This window comes from Tenrec ecaudatus, chromosome 10 (assembly GCF_050624435.1).
Source record: "Tenrec ecaudatus isolate mTenEca1 chromosome 10, mTenEca1.hap1, whole genome shotgun sequence".
Taxonomy (NCBI): Eukaryota; Metazoa; Chordata; class Mammalia; order Afrosoricida; family Tenrecidae; genus Tenrec; species Tenrec ecaudatus.
This window is the reverse complement of record NC_134539.1, coordinates 146,536,404-146,557,590: the sequence shown is the minus strand read 5'-3', so window position 1 is coordinate 146,557,590 and position 21,187 is coordinate 146,536,404. Positions and strand designations below refer to the sequence as shown.

Genomic DNA, 21,187 nt, shown 5'->3' with positions numbered 1-21,187 from the left:
TGGCTGCCATCCTTGGACATTATCAGCAAGTGAGTCAGGTCCTCCTCACCTTCAGCGAGCAAGGTTGTGCCGTCCGAGTATCAACTGCATTCAACTGTGTGGACTACGGCTAGCCTTGAGAAGAACTGGTCTTCCAGATCAGGCCTTTGAGCTCACGTGGAACGTGTACGTGGATCATGGGGCCGCTGTGCCACAGAACAGGGGGATATACTGCATGGTTTAAAATCAGGAGAGGAGCGCGTCGGGGTTGTATCTGATCGCCAAACTGATTCAATCTGTATGCTGAGCAAATCATGCGACAAACTGGATTATATAAAGAACGCGGCACCAGGTTTGGAGGAAGGCCTACTACCAACGCAACTCAATGTAAAGATGTAACCAGCGCGCATAAAACTTCACTGCGGAGACAGCGTGCACTGGCCTCCAACCCTGAGGAACTTCCCAGAAGTAAATGCAATGGTTTTTCACAGCATGCCTGCGAGCAAAAGTCCATCACATAAAACCCGGTTCCAACTTGTTGTTAGCTGCATGTCCATCAGCCCCCAACTCCTCTTGTCCCATCCCCAGGATCGCCGGGGGACCACCGCACTGTGCTCAGGTTCACACAGGCTGATTTCTGCCAAGCACATCGCCAGGTCTTTCTCTGGTCTGGCAGCTCCGCTGAAACCTACTTGACATCGCCACAACATGCAAGATGCCTGTGGCAGATGGGAGGTGGCTGCATATGAGATGGATGGGTGGGCGGGAACCACACACACTTGCATCTCCAGCACTGAGAATTCCACCACTCAACCGCCACTGCCCCATTTCAAGGGCACCGAGTGAGATGTTGACGTGTGTGCTTGTCTGTGTGTGCGTTTGTCTTCCTGGTCTAACAGGACACAGCAGGGCACAAATAACCCATCGTCCCCAAATTCCTAGCCCCCAACTTTGAAACCAAGCAAAATCTAAGTTCTCTTGGGTGGGTAACTGAACATGGAACTAAAGGACTGAAACTGTACTGATCTTGCAGGAGAATCAGAGAAACACAAATACACCTGACATTAGAAGTGTCTTACGCAAGGATGAATTAAAATAAGCCCTAACAAAACCTATCAAAGTCCAAGCTCCAACTTTCAGAGTGACCTGGTCTCCTCTGTCTAATGTGAACGGCAAGTCACCATTTCCTAAAAGGACCTACAGAGCCATCAGGCAGGAAAGTGACGGAGAGAAAAATGATGGGCTGTTATAAACTGTGCCTCCAACCACACAGCAGAAATGACAGCCATGAAAATGTGATTTTGATTTCAAAGTCCCCAGCCCCTCACAAAAAAATGACCTTTCTTGAATACCAAGAACACAATTGTCATGGTGAGATGGGATCGCGGGGGATGTAATCTGCTAGCATTGAGTGACCTTCAGTAAGGCCGTGAAACCTTCCCTGCCAGACGGCTAGCCTGTGATGCTCACCACTGCTATTTCCAAGCACTTCATGGGCAGCCCAAGCTGGACAATGACCATGGCAGACTGAAGAATGAATGCACTTGAACGCTGTGTTGGTGAGGAATGGTGACTATCCCCATGGACTGCCACAAGACCAGCCAGCCTATGTTGGAAGGAGGACACCTTGGGAGTCGAAGATGACAAGACCTCAACTGATGTGCTTTGGCCATGCTATCAGAAGGGACCAGTCTCTAGAGGACATCATGTTTGGTAAAAGGTTATCAAAACAGAAGACCTTCAACCAGACGGACTGACACACTTGTTGCCACAATGGACCCCAACATGGCAGCAGCTGTGAACATGGCTCAGGGGTGGCAGTGTCGCCCTCTGTGGTGTGTGGGGTCACTGTGAGTTGGAACCGACTCATCAGCACCAACCAGTAGCACCTGTGCCACCTATGATGACCGCCCCGGTCAACCGCTGGGGAAGCAGTTGGCTTCCCCGGAAGCAGTGGGGAGGATGTTCACTGCCTCATGCTCCCCACAGTATTGTGGGCATCCCACCGTCCCCACCACGCCCACCCCCTTCAAAGAAACACTTTCTGAGAAAAAGCAGCAAGACAGAGATTAGTGGAACAGGAATAACCCCGACCTGCTCTAAATCTATAGAAAGAGTAAGAGCTTCACAAGCCTAAGTCCCACGGACCCAACTACTAGCAGACCCCCCCCCAACTGATCCAATGACTGTGCATTTCTGTTAACTGCTGAGAAGTCAAATGCAACCCCCACCCAACTTGGCTGCTGTGGTGGACGTGGGTGCCACTGTAACTGTCACTCTGGAGAGACGGGCATGTGTTTACACTGGTAATTACCACCACTAGCTATTGCTTTTTTGGGGATAACTGACAGCAGATGATGAGACAAGTGGGCACCTCCCCAGGGAGAGGGGAGGCTCTCAGGAAGGATGGGAGTAGAGTGGTCAGAGACGCTCCCCTCACCCCACCAGCTCACCACGTGGCCAGGCCTCTCAGAGCTGAGTGTAGCTTCTAAAAACTGAACCCCAACCCCCTCGGATGCATGGTGACTAATGATCTTGCCCAGGGACAGAGACAGCAATGTGTAAAGTGTTATTTCCTCACTTGTGATGGCTATTTTGAGTCTCTTGTGATATGCAAACCCAGGTAAGGGAGGGATAGGGGGTGTGGCGGCCACAGGCCCAGCTACAAGCCAAAGGATAGAGCACACATGCTGTGGGTCAGGGCTGGGCCTCTAACACAGGCTCTACTCTGTCACCTGGCCAGGACACTCACGGGAACCAGGGCACTCCCGGGGACCGCCTATGGCTGACTCCAGTGAGCTGCACTGCCAAAATGAAAGCATAATATGCAAGTATTTTATTTTAATTACTCCTATCTGAAGGTCCTTATTTCTGGAGAACAGCAAGGCATTTGACTATCCACTCTTTCCATTCCTTGAAGACTGCCATCCGTTCTGGCCAATTCGCAGCCTCCTCACGGGCAGGCTTTGGTGTTCTTCCAGGGACGTCGGCAGGTTCCTCTTCAATCCACCTCAACAAGGCCTGGGAGACAGCAACAACAACAAACAAGCAGGAAACAGATGTTAACGGCCAGCACAAGACCGTTCCAGCCAGAGAACAACATCAGCATCCAGATTCCATGAACCAAGTGAGGAAGTGATCGTCTGCTACTCAACAAAGAGGGGCACTGGACTAGAAAGAGAGAAGAGATGGGATCTGACAAAGACGGTGAATCTGGATGACACACTGGGAAAATGCACAGCCCGAAACCCACCAACGACTCCTGGCAATGAGGGTCCAAAGTGCGCACAAGGGAAAAGGTGGGAGAGAGTCGCTAACAGAATTGGACCTGGAGCTTCAGGGTGGTGAGATGAGGCGGCTCCTTTATCAACTAGCTAACTGCTCCAGTGGGGTTGACCCTGTGCCCAAAATGTGACGTGAGTGGGCACACGGGGGGAGGTGGGGTACGCTCCCTCTTACTTCTGCTACAGAGCCTCTCTCTCCACCCAATGACCAGCACACCCTGGTCCCACAGCGAGAACGGCATATCACCCAGCCGCGCAGAGTGAAGCTCGAGAAGGGCCTTGCGGCCCTCCGGCATCATTCTGTTCTCCAGGGACAGGTCTGCCCTGACCAGGTGAGCGCACGGCTGCTGCAGCTGCGGTTCTCAGTGGAGGCGCGGTGAAGCACCGGCAGGCAGGTCCGACCGAGTGTATAAGGAGGCGTTTTCTTTGCATGCCAACTTTTAACCCCAGCTTCCTGCTATCGCGGCACCGTTTCTCCTGCCAGATGACAGCTCCCCAGAGGGGCCTCAGACAGCCACTTCCCTCCCCCAGCCCCGCCCGTACGTGGTATCTGTCAGCGATGTGGAAGCCAATGGCGCTCTGCAGCTTGCGCAAGCAGATGGGGCAGAGGTGGGGAGGGCGCCGGTCAGCTTCTTCCAGGTGGTTGGAGCCTTGCATCAGGCAAGAGAGCCACTGGCAGTGTCGCATTCCAAAGATGTGTCCGATCTCATGGGTCAAAGTCTGCGAGACAAGCAGGCGGGGCTTTATGCACCAGCATGCGAATCAAGTTACACAGCCCCCGGGTTCTTGCTTGGCCCACAAGCCCCGTGGGCATCACCTCCGAAGCTGCAAGTCTGCCCGTGTTCCCTCAATGCCTTCCTTCCTTTTCATCCTGCATTCTTTCTCCTAGACCTCAGCGCCCTGCTGTACTGGGTGGCATGGATCTCTGCAATGAGGGGCTGTCTCGGGCACTAACGAATGTTTAAGCCGCATCCCTGGCCTCTACTCACGGCATGCCAGCACACAGCCCTCCCCGTGGGGACAACTGAAAATGTCTCCAAATGTGACCAGGTGTGCTTAGAAGCAGAGGCTCCTGGTTGCGAATGACATCAGACTGGTGGGCTACTTGCGGCAATCCAGATACTGGGACCTCCCCAGACGCACTGACTCAGTCGGACTGGGGGTGAAGGGGCCGCCAAGGAACCGCGTGCCGAATAGGCACAGCAAGGGATGCTGGTGCAGGAGCCGACGGAACACATTCTGAAAAAACATCCTTCGAAGAGGAATCACCTCAACCTGGTGAGAACTGTGTCTGCGGCCATGGGAGCAGGGACACACTTGGGGGACAGGCTTCCTTCCCAGAGAGCAGGCAAGGGGATGACTTCAGAGACCCTGTGGGCTGCTGTCTGGGACCTCCCGGGGAGGCAGAAGCACCCGAGGGGAAGGAGGCAGGCTCACTCTCCCTGAGAGGCTGGCAGGCCCTCCCGGAGCCCTGTGATGCCGAGCTCGGTGGATCCAGAGCAGGCAGAGGCACCCGGGAAGCCCCCTGTCCAAGCCTTCACGGAGAGGGGCTGGCCTACAGGGAGCCTTGGTGCTGCTGAGGGTGAAGCACCGGCTGGGAAGTGCAAGGTCGGCAGAACAATCCCACCAGCCACGCAGTGGGAGAGACGAGGCTACCCGCTCCAGCAAAGATTTCGTCTTGGAAACCCGACCCGGGGTCGCTCTGAGTCGGAATCCACTCGACGGCCGTGGGTTTGGTGGCTGCCTTACAAACGAACCACAGAAACAACCCCAAAGAGTGAGCATCCGCAGGTCCCGACCGCAACCCTCAGCACAGGGGCAGCCAAGGCAATGGAGGTGAGCCCTGGGTCTTCTGGAGAGTATGGGGTGGAAGGGGGAGGGGAGGGCTGTGGTGGTGAGCCAGGTTCATATTCAGTGTTCCCCAGTCCACTGACTGACTTAGCAGGCCCGAGAGGGTGGGGGTGGGGAGTAGCAGGCGGGGGGGGGGGGGGGCTGCTGGCCTGGCTCCTCCGCCCTCCCAGGCCACCTGGTGGCCAGCAGCTGCTTTCTGTGCATGTGGCCTCTTGTCCTCAGAGCAGGTGTGCGTCCACTCACCCTTCAACACTCCTGAGCGGCCTGCCTCGGAGACCGTGACCCAGGTGCTTGTCACACTGCTTTTGGTCAGCCTGTTGTACTTAGCTGTCTGCCTGTCTGTCTCCCTCACTAGACATTATACTGTCTCACATGTCGGCACAAGGCCTGGCAGTAAGCAACAATAAACTGTACAACCGCCAAGCAAACTCCCTGCTGTCGACTGTGGTTCACAGGAACCGGTTAGGGCATGGTAGGACTGCCCCCTGGGTTTCTGAAACAACAACTCTGCACAGGAGCACAAGGCCTCAGATTTCTCCCGTGGAGCAAATGGTGGATTGGAACTGCCGACCCTGTGGGAACCTACGATGTCATCAGGGTGCGTAACAACACAGCAGGTGCTCAGCGATGCACTTCTAATGACCTCCCCGAGAGCCTGCATTACACTGCTTTCTGTGACTGCTCTCCACATAAGCACCGAAGGATGGGCATGCGCCTCTTACATCTCTGGCACCCTGCCCTGGAGCCTGGTCCAGTTGGCCCGGCCCACCACCTATCAGGGGCCTCAAAATATTCGTGGAAAATCCCATTAGCTCTTCACTCCATTTTTCCATGACTTTTTGGAAGCCCCCTCGTATTTTGTATGACCTAGAAGCTAACAATGATTTTTATGTTTTGAAAGGTCTGGAAAAAAGGAGAAGAGAACTATATTATGGTTTGGGAAAATATACGAGCCTCAAACCTCAGGGTCCACAAATAATATTTTGCTAAAACATCCACAGCGCTTTGCTTCTGTTGTTTTCGCATGGCCACTGCAGAGCTGAGCTGTGACAGAGCCGGCCCCGTGGTGGCCACTGCAGAACTGAGTAGCTGTGACAGAGCCGTGTGGCCCTCTAAAGCCTAAGGGATGTACTATCCAGTCCTGGAAAGGAAAGAGTTGCTGGCCCTCCATTTAGACGACACAACTTCAAACAGCTACCAAAACAACATACCATCTAATGTGGCCAAAGCAAGACAGATTGGAAAGGGAAATTAAAGTCTATCCTAATTATGTAACAATGAACACACACACACACACACACACACACACACACACCTTCTATCAGCTTCTAGCTTTCTGAGTCGTTTAGGTTTTTTTTTTTTTCCTAAATAAATGAAAAAATGCCAAGGGTTTTAGAAATCTAACTTCTCTCAGACAGAGCTAAGTTTGGAGACATGGAGTCTGAAAGCTGCCTAATGAGCTTTTGATGTCATAAAAAGAGAAACTGACTCACTATCTCCCAAATTAGGAGTTTCGGTAAGACACGGATAATCGTCACAAGACTGAAAACAAACCTCCACTCGGCTTCTTCAGTGACAGCGGCCTGCACTGCTTTTCCACGACTACTGTGAGAACCCTGCCTCCTGCCCTCCCTCAGCTGAAAGAGAGGCTGTCTAGGCCAGAACCCCAGAGTTAACATGCTGGTGAGGCTGTGGGAGCCAGGGAAGTCACAGCTGGTGAGCAGGCCCGAAACTGGGTCTGGGCAGTCTACATTTCCCCAGGAAGGTCTCCATCTGAACCCTGTTTGCATTCTTTCAGTACAGCAGCCATCAAAAGTGTGCAGACCAGAAAGCGCATTTATAATATTAAGGTCTGTTTACACACAAGGCAGGGAGATGAAGGTCTCTTTAAAAACCAGCCAACCAGTCCACCATGCCCTTGCTGCACTTTGTAAACCACTCACCTTACAGGAGCGAAGCAGCAAAACACCGGTGATCTCAGGAACACAGTAGTTGTCAAACACCGAGTAGTCGCTGGAGGAAGATACCACCAGCTTCTGCCCTTTGCCTTTGTGGCACTCGCTGTAAAAGGCATCGCTGTACCTGGCGAAGCTGAATATCCCCACACCTGCAGGGCCAGGGAAAGCGTGGGGAATGAGACCGCAGCTTCTGAAGGAGCAGACGAGACATCGGTGGGGGCTGTGGGGGGGGGGCAGTGTCAGCGAGGGCATCTGGGCTGCAGGTGAGCACAGTGGCATGGGCTCAGTCACCTGAAGGAGGACTTCAGGTCCCCCACTTCCCCATCAGATCTCCTTTCTCTGTCATTCTTCTGGTCCAGCCTGAAGCACTCAAAGGATTGAGGTCAAGTTCTTCAGTCCAGGGACTGGGGGTTTTGTTTTTCTCACACATCCAAATCAAGTGGCCCCAAAGGAGCTGCAGAGGATAATCACATGCACACCACACGGGTATGACTGGGTGCCTCCGGGGTGCAGGACCACCATCCTGGTTTCATGCGTAGCAGCATGAGGCTTCAGGCTGGACTGCCCACTGGCCCTCGTGTCTTGGAGATGGTATTCTGGCCCATATGGCCCTATCCCCTCAAGACATTCCATCTATGTACACATTGACCAATGAGCTATGATATATGTAGCTGATTTTAAAAGGTGAGCTGGGCCAATCAAAAACTGACTTGAAGATTTGTATCAAGAAACAGGAAACCATTTATCTAGATCAGAGATGGTGCTTCTTTACCAAGGGCATCGTGCTTGGTAAAGTGGCAGGGCAGTGAAAAAGAGGAAGGCGCTCAACAAGATGGATTGTCACTGTGGCTGCAGCCATGGAAAATAACCCAGGAGGGCCAGGTGAAACCGCAGACGGAAGTACGCGGAGAGTCAAAGAAGCGGCGATCCACAAGACAAGAAACCATGAGACAGTGGGGATCAGTGGAGGGGGACAGAGCCGTTACACAGGCCTCGGTGCCTAATGCTCCATTTCTGAGCCCATTTTAGGGGGCTCTTTATAATAACCCCCTTACCCGTGGTTAGTAGTGATTTGAAAAGCTGGCTGAACTGTTTAGATTCATGTGAACTTGAGCCTGTGAGAAAATCTAAAGGGGGAGGGGTCCAACCTATCAATCATGTCACAGCCTGATGATGCTGTCACTGAAGAAGCCGAGTGGGGTGTGTGAGTTTTTTATAAGAAAGACTCCTCTCTCTGTCTTTCAACTTCCTTCTGGCTGGGACTCCGTGGCTGCCACCAGAGGTGACCACACGTGGGTCACCCAGTCGTGGGAGCTGTTACCTGCTGACTCCTCACTGGCCTTGGATCCACACGACCAACCTGTGATTTCCCTGCATCCTGCTTCATCCTTCTACATCATCAGCATTTGGCTACACGAATCTGAAGAGGGGTCCAGGTAGTATGGGACCCATGGACTTGAACTGGACTGGGCTAGGGTGCCTTCTTGATACAAGATGACCATAGTAATCCTGTGGATTATTTCTTGACATACAGTTCTTTCTTAGACATATGTGTCACTGACTTTGCTTCTCCAGATCACCCGGCCTAACACACTTATCAAGCTCTTAGCAAGTGCCATAGATGATGTGTGCAACCTGACATGCATGATCTTAACGACCATCACAACCCTGAGGGAGTGCTACTCCCTCGTTTTGAGAATGAAGAAATGGAGGCTGAGAACTTCCTGGGCATGGTATTTTCAAGATTCTTGCCAGCGCCATGATGCAATGCATCATTCTTTTTTGTCCAACTTTCACATGCATAAGAAGTGACTGAAAATCCTATGGCTTCAGTCAGACACAGCTTAGTCCTCAAAGTAACATCCTAGTTGGGGAGAGCCATGGGCTGCCCAAAGAACAAACACATCTGTCTTGGAAGAAGTACAACCAGAATGCTCCTTAGAGGCAACCGCGGTGAGACTTTGACTCACATACTTTGGACGTGTTGTCAGGAGAGCCCAGTCCCTGTAAAAGGACATCGTGCGTGGTCAAGTGGTGGGGCAGTGAAGAGGAGGAAGGCGCTCCAGTGGCTGCAACAACGGACTCAAGCATAAGAACAATGGTCAGGATGGTGCAGGACCGTTCCAGGGACCGATGGGACGGGACTTTGGCCAGGGGTGGAGAACACATTCCAAGGGTTGATGTTGGCAGCAGCTATGGCCACGATGGGAGAAGTGGTGCACAGCTGGCCATGGGGCTTAGTGGGGAGCTGGCAGCCCACTGAATGCAAGTGAGAGGATTCCTGGATGACAGACAAGTCAAACTGCAGAACCAAGGGCCTCTTACAATGCAACTGAATAAGCAAAGAGTCAAAAAATGTAGCTAAACTCACCATTAATACCGACGACAAGCTTGTTGTCAAAGGCATGATGGAACAGGTTGTTAACTGGAAAGGAAATGGCTGGAAAACAGCCTCTGGAGAAGCTGCTGTTAACAGAGGTGACTTTGACAAGATTGAACAAGCTTCCCATGACCTGGAGATTCTGTGGAAATGGGTGCCTGGCCATCAAGGCATCAAAGGCAACGAAGCTACTCACAGATGGCCCACACAAGGAACTAGAGCAGCGGGTCTCCATCTGTGGGTCGCAACTCCTTTGGGGGTCGAATGCCCCTTTCACAGGGGTCGCCCGGTTCGTAACAGTAGCAAAATTAGTTATAAAATAGCAATGAAAATAATTTTATGGTTGGGGGGTCACCACAACATGAGGAACTGTATTTAATGGTTGCGACATTAAGAAGGGTGAGACCCACTGCGCTAGAAGATGTCATTTCCATCAGAGGTTGTGTTAACTTAACCTTCTCTGTTGGAGTTCTATTTGTTGAAGAGGAAGGCTGATTAACAACCTGAGATATGCAGCTGACGCAACCCTGCTTGCTCAAAGTGAGGAGGACATGAAGCCCTTGCTGAAGATCAAGGATTGCAGCCTTCAGCGTGGATGACAGCTCCATGTAAAGAATGTCCAAGGGCCACGCAGCAGCAGGACTGAGTGAGCCCAAGCCAGGACGCAGGCTGGTGGCGAGGGCTGCTGAGGTGGCGCTCAGCCGTGTCAGCGTGCTGGGGCCATGTCCATGAGCGCTAGGGATGGTGACTATGAATCGGGCAGGGGATCGGCCCAAGGGCAAGCTGGGCCCCAGGCTTTGCAGTGAAGTTGACTGCCAACCAGACCACGGCGGGAGCTTGCTGGCGCTGGACACAATGTCGCCAGGGCGAGTCCTGCTTGCAGATGCAGTGCGGCCAGTGCCACTTCTACAAGGACATGAAGAAGTTCGGGTGCCCTTGGCGGATGAAGTAGAGCTGTATCACGCAGCAGTGCATCGCGCCCATGTCTGTGCATGGCGAGGCCAGGGAGGAAGACATGGTGGAGGAGGAGGAAGTCAAGTTCAAGCTCACGCTCATGGAGTGCTACATCTTTAACAGGATCATCCACCCAGATGCCTTGGGTTTAAGGAGTCAGAGGGGGTGGTCAGTGAAGAGCTGCCAAGCTGCTGGGCGTGCCTGAAGGAAAGCCCACGAGCAGAAGCGTGGCCCAGGGTTCACATATGCCTCAACGCGGCCGGCTCCCTGCTCAAGGGCAGAAGACGGACAGCGACAACAGGGGCCTGGAGCCAGACGGCCGGCCGGAGCAGTGAGTGTGCGAAGGTACCCAGGTGTAGGACAGATGAGCACCCCAAGCAGGGCCCCACCCCCAGACAGCAGCCTGCACCGGAAGTCAGACGATATGCACCTGAAGAGGAAGCGGAAGTATGAGAAGCCTCTGGCGCTGAGCAGACATAAACGAACCTTCCTACGTGCCCCCCATTCCTCCTCCCACCTTCCGCCGAGGCCCCCTCTAGGCAGCAGCTCAGGCCCTGGGGGAGATCCAGTCTTACTTCCAGCAGCAGCTAAAACCTGGCCAAGAAGATCACACTTTTCAGGAAAAAGTAGCAGTCCTGGAAGAACGCAGATAACTCTGGCCAACAAGCCAATACAGTGCTTCAAGCAGGATGGCCTGCCTGAGGCACCTCCCAGGTCTAGGGAGATCGACCACTCTGGCTCCAGCTCACCCACGGCTGGGCCCAGCACCGAACAGAAGGTAAAGAACTGCTGCAAACGGCATCTCCCCACCAAGGAGCTCAACCAGGAGATCCGGAAGACGGAGAGCAGCCCGGCCAACGGGAACTGCCGGCCCATCAAATCTGAGCCCGAGAGCAAGAGGGAGAAGCCCAAGGGGCCCCTAGGTTTCTGTGAATGCCCCCACTGCTGCAGCAAGGCCTCAACGGCAACCCCCCCGCCCAAGTCCCCTCACCCCAACCCCCGGGAGCTGCAAAACCAGCTGGGCACCGGTCTGCGGAGCTAGCCCGAGGTACCTCCCGGCCACCGCTCTCCATGTCCCTGTCCAACTGCATCACGTGATTCAGCTGTCCCCCATCAGCACCCCACCTGACTCATTGCCTCCAGATGACGGGGCAGCCCACGTCACGCACAGGGAGGTGTGGATGGCTGTCTTCAACTACCTGTGCTCCTGCACACGGGCAGGACATGGAACCGCTGGGGCTGTGTGATAAGTGGTTGTGGTCCCGCATGGACCTGAACCACTGCAAGTCCATCACACCCCTGATGCTGCGTGGCGTCATCCAGCGCCAGCCCATCTCCCTGGACCTCAGCTGGACCAACATCTCCAAGAAACAGCAGAGCTGGCTTATCAACCGGTCTCCTGGGCTTCAAGACCTGGTGCTGTCTGGCTGCTCCTGGATCGCAGTCTCGGCCCTGTGCAGCTTCAGCTGCCCACTGCTCTGGACCCTGGATGTCCAGTAGGTGGAAGGACTCAAGGACGCCCAGATATGGCACCTACTGTCCCTTCCCATGGATAACAGGCCCAGTCAGATGAACAGTCAAACCAAGCTCTGGAACACTGTGGAGCTGCATCTCAAGATGCTGCACATCACTGATGCCTCTCTGGCGCATCATCCGCCACCTACCCCTGCTCCCCAGCTACTGTATCCACCTCACTGACCAGTCCACCAACCTGCTCGCTGCCGTGGGCACCACCACCAGAGACTCCTTAACTGCAACAAGGTCACTGATCAGTGCCTGTCCTTCACACGCTGTGGGAATATCTGTCAACCTTGACTAAGGAGCTGCAAGCAGTCACCAAGGAAGGCTGTGAGCAGTTCACAGCAGAAATGTCCGCCAGGGTCCAGTGTGGACAAGTAGAGGAGAAAGTCCTGCAAAAACGGAGTTAGTCCAAGGGCAAGTAGAGAACTTCACCCGAACATACCCCGACCTGACAGGGTGGGCTGGACCTTCCCCTCAGGAGCATGTTCTGGGGGCGGGCGCTGCTTTGTGCATCCTGAAGTGACGTGCAAGGGTGGGGGAAATATGTGGATTATGATTTGAAGTGAGATGCCTTGCCAAGTTTGTACCTTTTGCTCAAGATTTTTAAATCCCAACTTCAGCCTTTACTCTCAGGAGGGTCCCCTGGGCTGAGCTCTTGGGCTGGGTGAGATCCATGCAGGAAGTCGAGGTACCAACTGCACAACCCAGAGGGGCCTCTCTCCTGTGTTCTCACCTCGGCCGTGTGCGTGAGTTCTCAGCTAAGGTTTCTCACTTGGCCCTTTCCTCGTTGCCATATTATGCATATTCATTTAAGTGCCACTGTCGTCGGCGATGTTGTCCCAGACCTCCCCTGAGGACATTTTACAAAAAAAAAAAAGAATATCCGAATCCTCATGGGAGGACCAACCGATAACCATCAAGGTGAGCAGAGAGAAGGCGGAAGCTGTCAAGGGTTTGGACAAGTCAGCGTGGGCCCACAAGCAATGTTCATGGAAGCGGCACTCGAGAGATCAAAAGACCTGCTGCACTAGGTCACTCTGCTGCACCCGACCTCCGTGTTCCCCACTGCCTTGCATTCCTGTGGCAGGTGGACACTGAAGAACAGACACATTTCAACAGCGGGGCTGGAGAAGACTGTTGAAAGGACCATGGACTGCTCAAAGGGCAAACCGACCTGTGTGGGAAGAACTGATGCCAGCGTGCTCCTCAGAGGCATGGGCGGCAGGACTCTGTCTCACGTGCTGTGGGCACGCGGTAAGGAGAAACCAGTCGCCGGAGAAGGACGGCATGCTGGGCAAAGGGGCTGGGCAACGGAAATGAGGAGGGCCTCCAGGGAACGGCAACCATGGGCTCAGACACAGGACTGGGCACTGCTTGGTTCTGTTCTACACAGGGTCACTGTGGGCAAGAACTGACTCAATGGCACCTGACAACATTTGCGGATGCCAACTTCCAAACTTTTAGTCCCTTTTTGATCATGGTCATGTTATCGTAAAACTGTTTGTTCCACTTCATTTCTACTTTTTTCAAGAACTAATGTGAAAAACATCTTTGTAAATTAATAAAAATACACTTTCCACTTAAAAAGAGAGAGAAGCGTCAATGGGTCCCATGTGTACACACACAAGGCTACATTCCACTGCCTGTCCCCATAAACACTGCTCAATCCAGGAGCACGGCTGCCCAGGATTCCATTACCCAGAGGCTTAGAAACACAAACAGCACTGCTTGCCTCCCACCATGTAGCAGTCCCTCCGCAAACCAGCCTCAAGCGCAGGGCAGAATGTCTGGGAAAGCGTCGCACTGCCCAGCTCCCAGGAATGGCCCTTGTGCACGCTTACGCTGGCCTCTAGACACAAGATGCTCTTCCCCTCTCCCACCTCTCTGCTGGAGGTGGTATCCAGTGTGCAGCAGAAATTCCCTCTAATTGACTTGCAGGGCTAGATGCATTTAGACGAAGGCCAGCCATCTCTGTGCACGTGGAGAAGATCTGGTGCACTGGTGCACAACTCAGCCTGCTTACAGGCTGCTTGCCTGGAGCGTGGCTCTCAGTTACTACTGGAAAGTAATAAACACGTGCTTTTTTTACTGTTGCTATTTGTAAGGAAGTTGTGTACACATGAAGTTAAGAGTCAGTCTGTCCATGGCAACTTGAACAACCAAGCAGGCTCCTTAGCCCTCCTAAGGAAAATGCTGGCTGGTGTTTGAGACAGAGCAGGAGAGAGTGCCACCTGCCCCGTATCATAAGTGGCAGCCCCTAGCCATGCAAGGCTGGACAGATACCACGGCACAGCCTGGGGCAAGAAGACTGTCTTCCTCAAATAGTCCCACGACAGGGAAAGCAGTGTCTTTAGAAGGAAGCAGTTCTCCATTTTAAAGAGCCAGCCTCAGCAAATGTGCAGAGAACTAGGCCATGTATGGTAAGACCCCATCTGTGCATGGGCAGGTTCCTCCTGCTTTTCTGTGATGTCTTTTTCACGGCACGCAATATTTAAGACACTTATTTTTAAAATGGGGGACCAGGGATGTTTCCTGATCTACTCAAATACATAGGAGGCCATTTTAAATATCTGAATACAGGAATACATTGTGTAGGGATTATTTCTAGTGTTTGCATCTCTGCTAGGTTAGTAATAGAAGGGGAGAGCTTCCAAGGAAGGGGGAAAAAGATGGCTTGTGGATGTATAGATGGATTGTGGTAAGAACTGTACGAGCCCCCAATAAAATGATTTTTAATAAAGGTGGCTCACACCACAGACCTCAGGAAGGTGGCCGGGACCCAAGTCTCAGAGTAACTATGTGGACAGGGTCTGTACAACATCAAAAACAAAACTCACTGCCAACAAGTCGATTCCGACTCGACTGACACTATAGGGCAGGGCAGAACTGCCCTTGTGGGTTTCTGAGACTGTAACTGTATGAGAGAAGAAAGCCTCATCTGTTTCCTGCAGAGTAGCTGGTGGTTTCGAACCACTGATCCGGTGGTTAGCAGCCCAATGCATAACCCACTAAGCCACCAGGGCTCCTTTCACAGGGTCTATGTGGCCACGTATAAATGGAAACTCAAATCTGAAGGAATAGATGGGAAGGAGCAGCTGTTAGGGACCTTGCCCATGAGTGGCTGACAGAGGAAGCCATGTAGAAGGCAGAAGCTCCTGCCTCCTCCTACCCACACCCTGAGACTAGGGTAACGCACAGACGGACTGTCACCTCTGCTGCTGCTGAGTAGCCCTGCTCCAGAGGGCTGCAAGCTACATGAGATGTGAGGTCTTTCCTCCCTCTGAGCTGCGGGATGGTTGAATCCCCCAGGCCTTTCTGGTAGCAGCTGAGAGCTCGCCCACCATGCCCCCAGCACTTCTTGGAAGGCTATTGGATAACCCTTATTTCTTTGTCCTTTCTCTCATTGAACTTGTCCTAGGTCCTGGGGGATGAGGGCAGAGAAAGAGAGAGCAAAATCAGGTGGGAAGAAGAGAAGTGGAAAAGGGGTAGCCTCTGTCTGCTTAGGGACACTGCGTGAGAGTGTTGGGAGTGTAAAATTTGCTGTGTCAATTTTCACCAAAAATACAATAGGGTATTATTTTAAAACCACGATGGAAAGGAGCATACCGTCTGTCAAGGAGGCTTGTCCGAAGACAAAATTCCAGGAGTCTCTTGGGTAAAGATCAATCATTGTGACCCCCACAACACAGAAAGCATTTCTGGGTTTTTTCCTTTTTAAGAACTTCAGGATGTCCCCTGTTTGAAAAGATATGCATTTGTGTACATAATACCATATGTATGATACCATATTCATACGTGTAGGTGAATGTCTATACACACATACACACGTTTGCCTTGCTCCACTCACAACGGTAGCACTGTTGGACTCACCAGCATGGATTTGTAGGTTTTGGGTGTTCTCAGTGACTCTAAAGGAACATCTCGTTGCTGAAACAGGGATGGGTTCCAGGAGTTTCACTGTCAAGCCATAGAAAAATGCTTCACAGTAGCCCTTAAGCCACTTAATATATTCATCACTGATGAGTCTGGTGTTCCCAAGAGACCCTGTGGTATTGAAAGACATTGGAAAACAGACTTTAAGATGAGCCAAGCCCTCAGTCTACAAGTGAGAAACAAAACGGACTCTTTTCAAAGCACCTGTCTCATGTCACTGATGAATGACAGCACTCACTGAGGTGCATATGAATGAAGTCCTGCAACACAGGGAATCCAGGCTAGATAATTCCCCAGGGCCAACAAGGAGAGAAGAGATACCAGGAGGATTAGGGGAGGGTAGAGGGAGAAAGGGGGAATCAATCCTAAGGATCGACATATAACCCCCTTCCAGGGGGACGAATAACCGAAAAGTGGATGAGGGGCGATGGAGGACGATGTAAGATATGGAAAAAAATAATCTATAACTTATCAAGGGCTCATGAGGGAGGGTGGACGGGGGAAGACACGGGGAGCTGATATTAGGGGCTCAAGTGGGAAGAGAATGCTTTGAAAATGATGATGGTGGCATATGTGCAAGTGTGCTTGACACACTGGATGAATTTATGGATTGTGATAAGAGATGTAAAAGCCCCCAACAAAAGTATTCAATAAAAAAAGAAAAGAAAGAGTTTGCTTGGCTACAAAAACTACAAAACGTCAACAGTTGCCAGAAAGCCCAAAGCAGTGCAGCCATGAAGAGACCAGAAAGGCTGTGCACTGGAATCCACCCAGCAACCCCCACAGCCGTGAGAGGAGCACAGCCCCGCCCGCATATACCGATAGACTGTATGTAGATGCTGCACTTCTCTGGCGACGGTATCTTTCTTTTGGGATCATTGAAGAACTGTTCAAAGTCTTGGGGGACCTCGGGGTGGGAGGTCATCCAGTCTGACTCCGAGTGCAAGGTAATGGGTTCAAAGAGCACGCTGTTAGGCTGAAAGGCTTCATTCATGAGGCGCAGCTCCCCGGCATCGAAGCTCTCGTACTGCGCCACCAGCTCGGGGGTCTTGGAAATGAGGGCTGTTCTCAGGGTCTGTTCAGAGTGCCGGATGGTTCGCATCTACCAGGGAAGCCGCAAATCGGTCAAACAGGGAAGGAAATGGCTTCCCCGGTGGGGTAGTGGTTGTGCTTGGGCTGCTAACCACGAGGTCCGTTTGAGACCAGCCTCTCCTCGGGAGAAAGAGGCAGCATTCCATTCCCATGCTAGGAGCCCCGGTGGGGTAGTGGTTATGCACTGGGCTGCAATCCACAAGGACAGCAGTCCGAAACCACCAAATGGGACCCTCTACTCCCATAAAGAGGTACAATCTCGGAAACTCAAAGGGGTAGGCCTGCCCTGTCCTATACGGTCACTATGAGTCAGGATCGGTTCAGTGGCAGTGAGGCTTTCTATTCCCAGAAAGAGTTAGGGTCTCGGAAACCCACAGGGGCAGTTCCGCCCTGTCCGGTAGGCTCCCTGTGAGTTGGCATGGACCTAATGACTGTGGGTTGGGTTTTCTGTGGAGCCTGACCTCCACCGAACAAATGAAAACAAAACTGTGGACTGTGACACACGGCACCCTGAGGTGCTGAGGACAGAACTGCTCGGGAGGGTTCTCTGGGCAGACAGCTTGGCAGACGTAGATTGCCAGGCCTTTCTCCCACGCTGCTGATGGATGGGTTCAAACTGCCCATCTTTACACTAGTACAAACACACACAAGTAACCTAACTCTACCCACACCATCTGAAACCCACTCCACCAAGCTGGTTCCGACTCACGGCAGCCCCTTCTGGGACCGAATGGCACTGCTTATCAGGGTTTCTGAGAGTAGAATCCTTACAGGGGCAGACTCAACAGCTGGTGGGCTTGAACCTCTGACCTTGCCATTAATAACCCCATGCTTAGCCCACAATGTCACCAGGGCTCCTTCCTGCCCTCCCTGGACAGAGAACTCTGATTTCTTCCTGGAACAGAAAACACATAACCAATTGCTGATGCTGTCCGGTTTCCTGATTTCCGGTTTCGATTTCTTGGGGAGGGTATCTGAGACCCTGGAAGTCATGGCTCAGTCCTCTCCCAGAAATGGAACTATAAAACCTACGGACAGTAACAGCATGACCTTGTCATATGAGCCACAATACTCACTAGAGCCACATGAAAAATACTCATCCTTTGAAATATGGCTCAAAGACGCTCTGCACAGAACAAACAAACAAAAAAGAACCAAAGTGAGCACTGCCTTTTCTGTACTTTTAACTGCGGGTTGACAAGATAGATCACTCTCTTTATTTTATTTTTTTAAGATCACTCAAGTTCAAGGTTTCAAAGTCATGTCAGCCGGAGAAGTCATCAGGTGACAAAAGCACTCACCGTGGCAGGTCTCTTCCATTCACGCCGCGCTCCTATGCAAAACTTTCATCCTTCCCTTTGAATGGGCCCAACAGCTGTTCCACCAGGCAGCTTTTTTGAGTTAGAAAAGAGAAAAACAATTTTGAACATCTCTGTCTCAATCTTATCACATGCTCTGGTTTAATAACAGACAATTGATGGGCAAACGATGAACCCTGGGGCTCAATAAAGATGCAGGAATTCCATCTCAGAGTTTGAATAGACTGGATGGCAGTGGGCTGACTTTTGGGGGGTTTTCTGGGGGGGGGGATACTGTAGGGTGGCTGGGAGAAAGACGGGGCTTTCTCTTCCCATAACAGTTACAGTCTAGGAAACTTACAGGGGCAGTTCTAACATCCTATAGGGTCACTATGAGTTGGCATCAACTCCATGGCCGTAAAGTTGTTGTTTGTTTGTTTGTTTAAATAGAGTTGCTGTGAGTGAGAATCAGTGGCTCAATGGCATTGGAGTGCAGGGCCACTCTATAAGTGGGATTCAGTGGTTTAGGAGTTACGCCGCTAACCAAAAGGTCAGCTGTTCAAATCCAGCAGCTACTCAGAGAAAAGGCCTTCTGTTCCCATAGAGATATACCACCTTGGAAACCCACAGGGGGCAGTTCCACCCTGTCCTATGGGGTGGCTATGCACAGGAACCAATTCACGGGCAGTGGGCTGTAGAGGGAGGGTAGTCTCAGGCTGTGAAGCAAAGTATCTTTACTACACAGCTGGGTGGAGCAAGACTTCTATAGGGTCCCCTGCATGCTACCCACCTTTGGGAAACAGACTCCCACTGGCACGTGTGTCTTGCAAAGGCTGGCATGTCTGGGAATGACTTCACCCTAAAATGAACAACACAGCCAGGAAAGTCGGGAGGCTATCTTAGGCCTCTTAGGGTCACTGCAGCAGGCCTCTGTGCTAAACCCAGAACATCCTCAGGAAACCAGAAGGCGTGGGTGACCCTAGCTGGTTGCCCATAGCAACTGGCACTCCGGGCTCGGATCAGCAGCAGCAGCGCCGCGGGCTGCTGGTTGGGTGCGGGCTGGGGTGGGCCATCGTCCCGCGACTCTCGCCTCGCCTTCACCCCCCAGGAGCAGAGCCCAGCGCCCGCCCGTCCTAAAATGGGCGTGGACATGTCCTCACTTCTACCAAAGGCCAGCCCGACGCTGGACAACCCGCCCTGTCCTGACGGCGCCAGACGCAGCTTCACAGAGCCTGACATCACCCACCTGCCCGCCGGCCGCCGCGGCGCGTGCGCGCCCCGCCCCGTCGACTCCGCGCGAAGCCCCGCCCCGTCGCACAACGTCCGCGCGGCGCCACGCCCACACCACGCCCCTTTGCGCGAGAGGGCGGTGGTTACGGCCCGCGGGGGTCGCTGTTGGGGGTTTGGGAGGGCGGTACGTCGCGAGGGGTCGACACCCCCTCCGCCCCGAGTGGGGCACCACCAGCCTAACCCGAGTGTCCCCCTCTCCGGGGAGGCTGGGCGGGTGTTGGGGGAGGGGGCGAGGCGGACGAGCCCTGGTGGCGCAGTGGCCAAAGCGCACGGCTGGCAGTCCACCAGCGGCAGCGGCGGGAGAAAGGTGTTGACCGTCTCCTTCCGCGGGGGAGTCGGCCCCGACTACGGTGCCCCTATGGGGGGCGGGGGGCGGGTGCAGGGTAGAACTGCCCCTCAGGTTTCCCCAGAGCTGACTGCCCACGGTTTTCTCTCCCGCCCCGTCCCCGGCCCACGAGTGGGTTTGAACCGTCCACCTCTGCGTCAGCAGCCTGGCGCCGTAACCACTGCGCCACGAGGCTCCGTCACGAAAAAGACCGACGGCCTCGGAGCGCCTATTGGGCAACGGAGGCCGCGGTGGGCGGGCGGGCAGGCGGGCCGCGGGCTGGCGGCGCGCCCGGGGCGTGGCTAATGGGAGCCGCTCGCCCCAGGACAGCTGCGCGTCGCCGCGGGGTGACGCGACGTTGGGCGCGCCGCCGGGTGACGTCAGCGCGGGGCTTTCCCGGCGCTCGGCGGGCGCAGGTGGAGGAGGCGGCGAGGTAGCCAAGGCTCTGCTAGGAGAGGACCGGGCTGTGGTCCAGAGTGCATCCGAGTGTGGGCACCCCGTTGCCCCCCTCTTACATCCCAGCACTCCGCAGATGGCAGGACAAGCTGGTGCCCGCCCCCCAGTGCTGGCAACGACCTGCAGATCTGTACTGCCAGCCCCTGGTGTCCCCCAGGCGCTCCATCCTCCTGCAAGGGAGCCCTGTCCTCCCCCACGCACTCCATGCCCTCGAGGGCAGGGTAGAACTGTCCTCGGGTGTTTCTGAGACAGCTCTTTACAGGAGTAGTAAGCCCCCATCTGTCTTGTCTCCCAAAGGAATCCTGGGGAAGCCCTATCTGAGGATAAACCTTTTCCCCCCTCTAACCATCACTTTTTCTCTGGTTTCTTTATCACGACCTCGCCAAAGGTGACCAGCTTTGTCCCTTGGATATCACTTCCGTCCTCTCAACCCGTCCAATCTTCCTTCAGAAATCTGCAATTCTGCAACAACAACAAAAAAGATGTTATCTCTAAGCCACTGCCCCACCCCTCCACAAGCAACTCTGTAGGAAGTCCAAGCTGTTTTAGCAGACTGGTTTTTCCTCATCCTAAGGCCCTCTCCATGTTCTCTCTCTCTCTCTCTCTCTCTCTCTTTCTCTCTCTCTCTCTCTCTCTCTCTCTCTCTCACACACACACACACACACACACACAGTTTCCTGATGACGCCAGCACTTGTCTTGTTCTTGTCTTTACCTAGCTGAAGTTCCTTAGAAGAGTGTCATTTTATACGTGTTCAGTCTTTTCCCACTGAACTCAGCCCCTCACACCACTATCTGCTTTCCTGATCTTGGAATCCCAGAATCCATTGTTCTGTGACAGGGCCCATCACGCTGGCCTGAACCAGT

General features: G+C 53.3%; 1 protein-coding gene and 1 pseudogene across 6 annotated transcripts; one reads left to right on the top strand and one right to left on the bottom strand.

The window, feature by feature from the left end:
* Nucleotides 1–2,806: 2,806 nt before the first annotated feature.
* Nucleotides 2,807–20,718, bottom strand: AMZ2 (archaelysin family metallopeptidase 2). 6 transcript variants are annotated; one of them, XM_075562135.1, is made up of 9 exons: nt 20,700–20,718; nt 19,041–19,109; nt 18,254–18,343; nt 16,680–16,962; nt 15,798–15,971; nt 15,534–15,662; nt 7,058–7,221; nt 3,807–3,983; nt 2,807–3,000 (listed from the first exon to the last, which is right to left on the bottom strand). In XM_075562135.1, exons 4-9 carry the CDS (start codon nt 16,960–16,962, stop codon nt 2,845–2,847), a joined length of 1,083 nt encoding a protein of 360 aa, XP_075418250.1. In that variant the 5' UTR covers nt 18,254–18,343; nt 19,041–19,109; nt 20,700–20,718; the 3' UTR covers nt 2,807–2,844. The 6 variants fall into 6 exon arrangements, with proteins under 6 accessions (XP_075418250.1, XP_075418249.1, XP_075418248.1 ...); XM_075562134.1 differs by lacking the exon at nt 20,700–20,718 and adding an exon at nt 20,017–20,045; XM_075562133.1 differs by lacking the exon at nt 20,700–20,718 and adding an exon at nt 19,497–19,610.
* Nucleotides 10,203–12,460, top strand: LOC142460242 (lysine-specific demethylase 2B pseudogene; annotated as a pseudogene).
* Nucleotides 20,719–21,187: the final 469 nt, after the last annotated feature.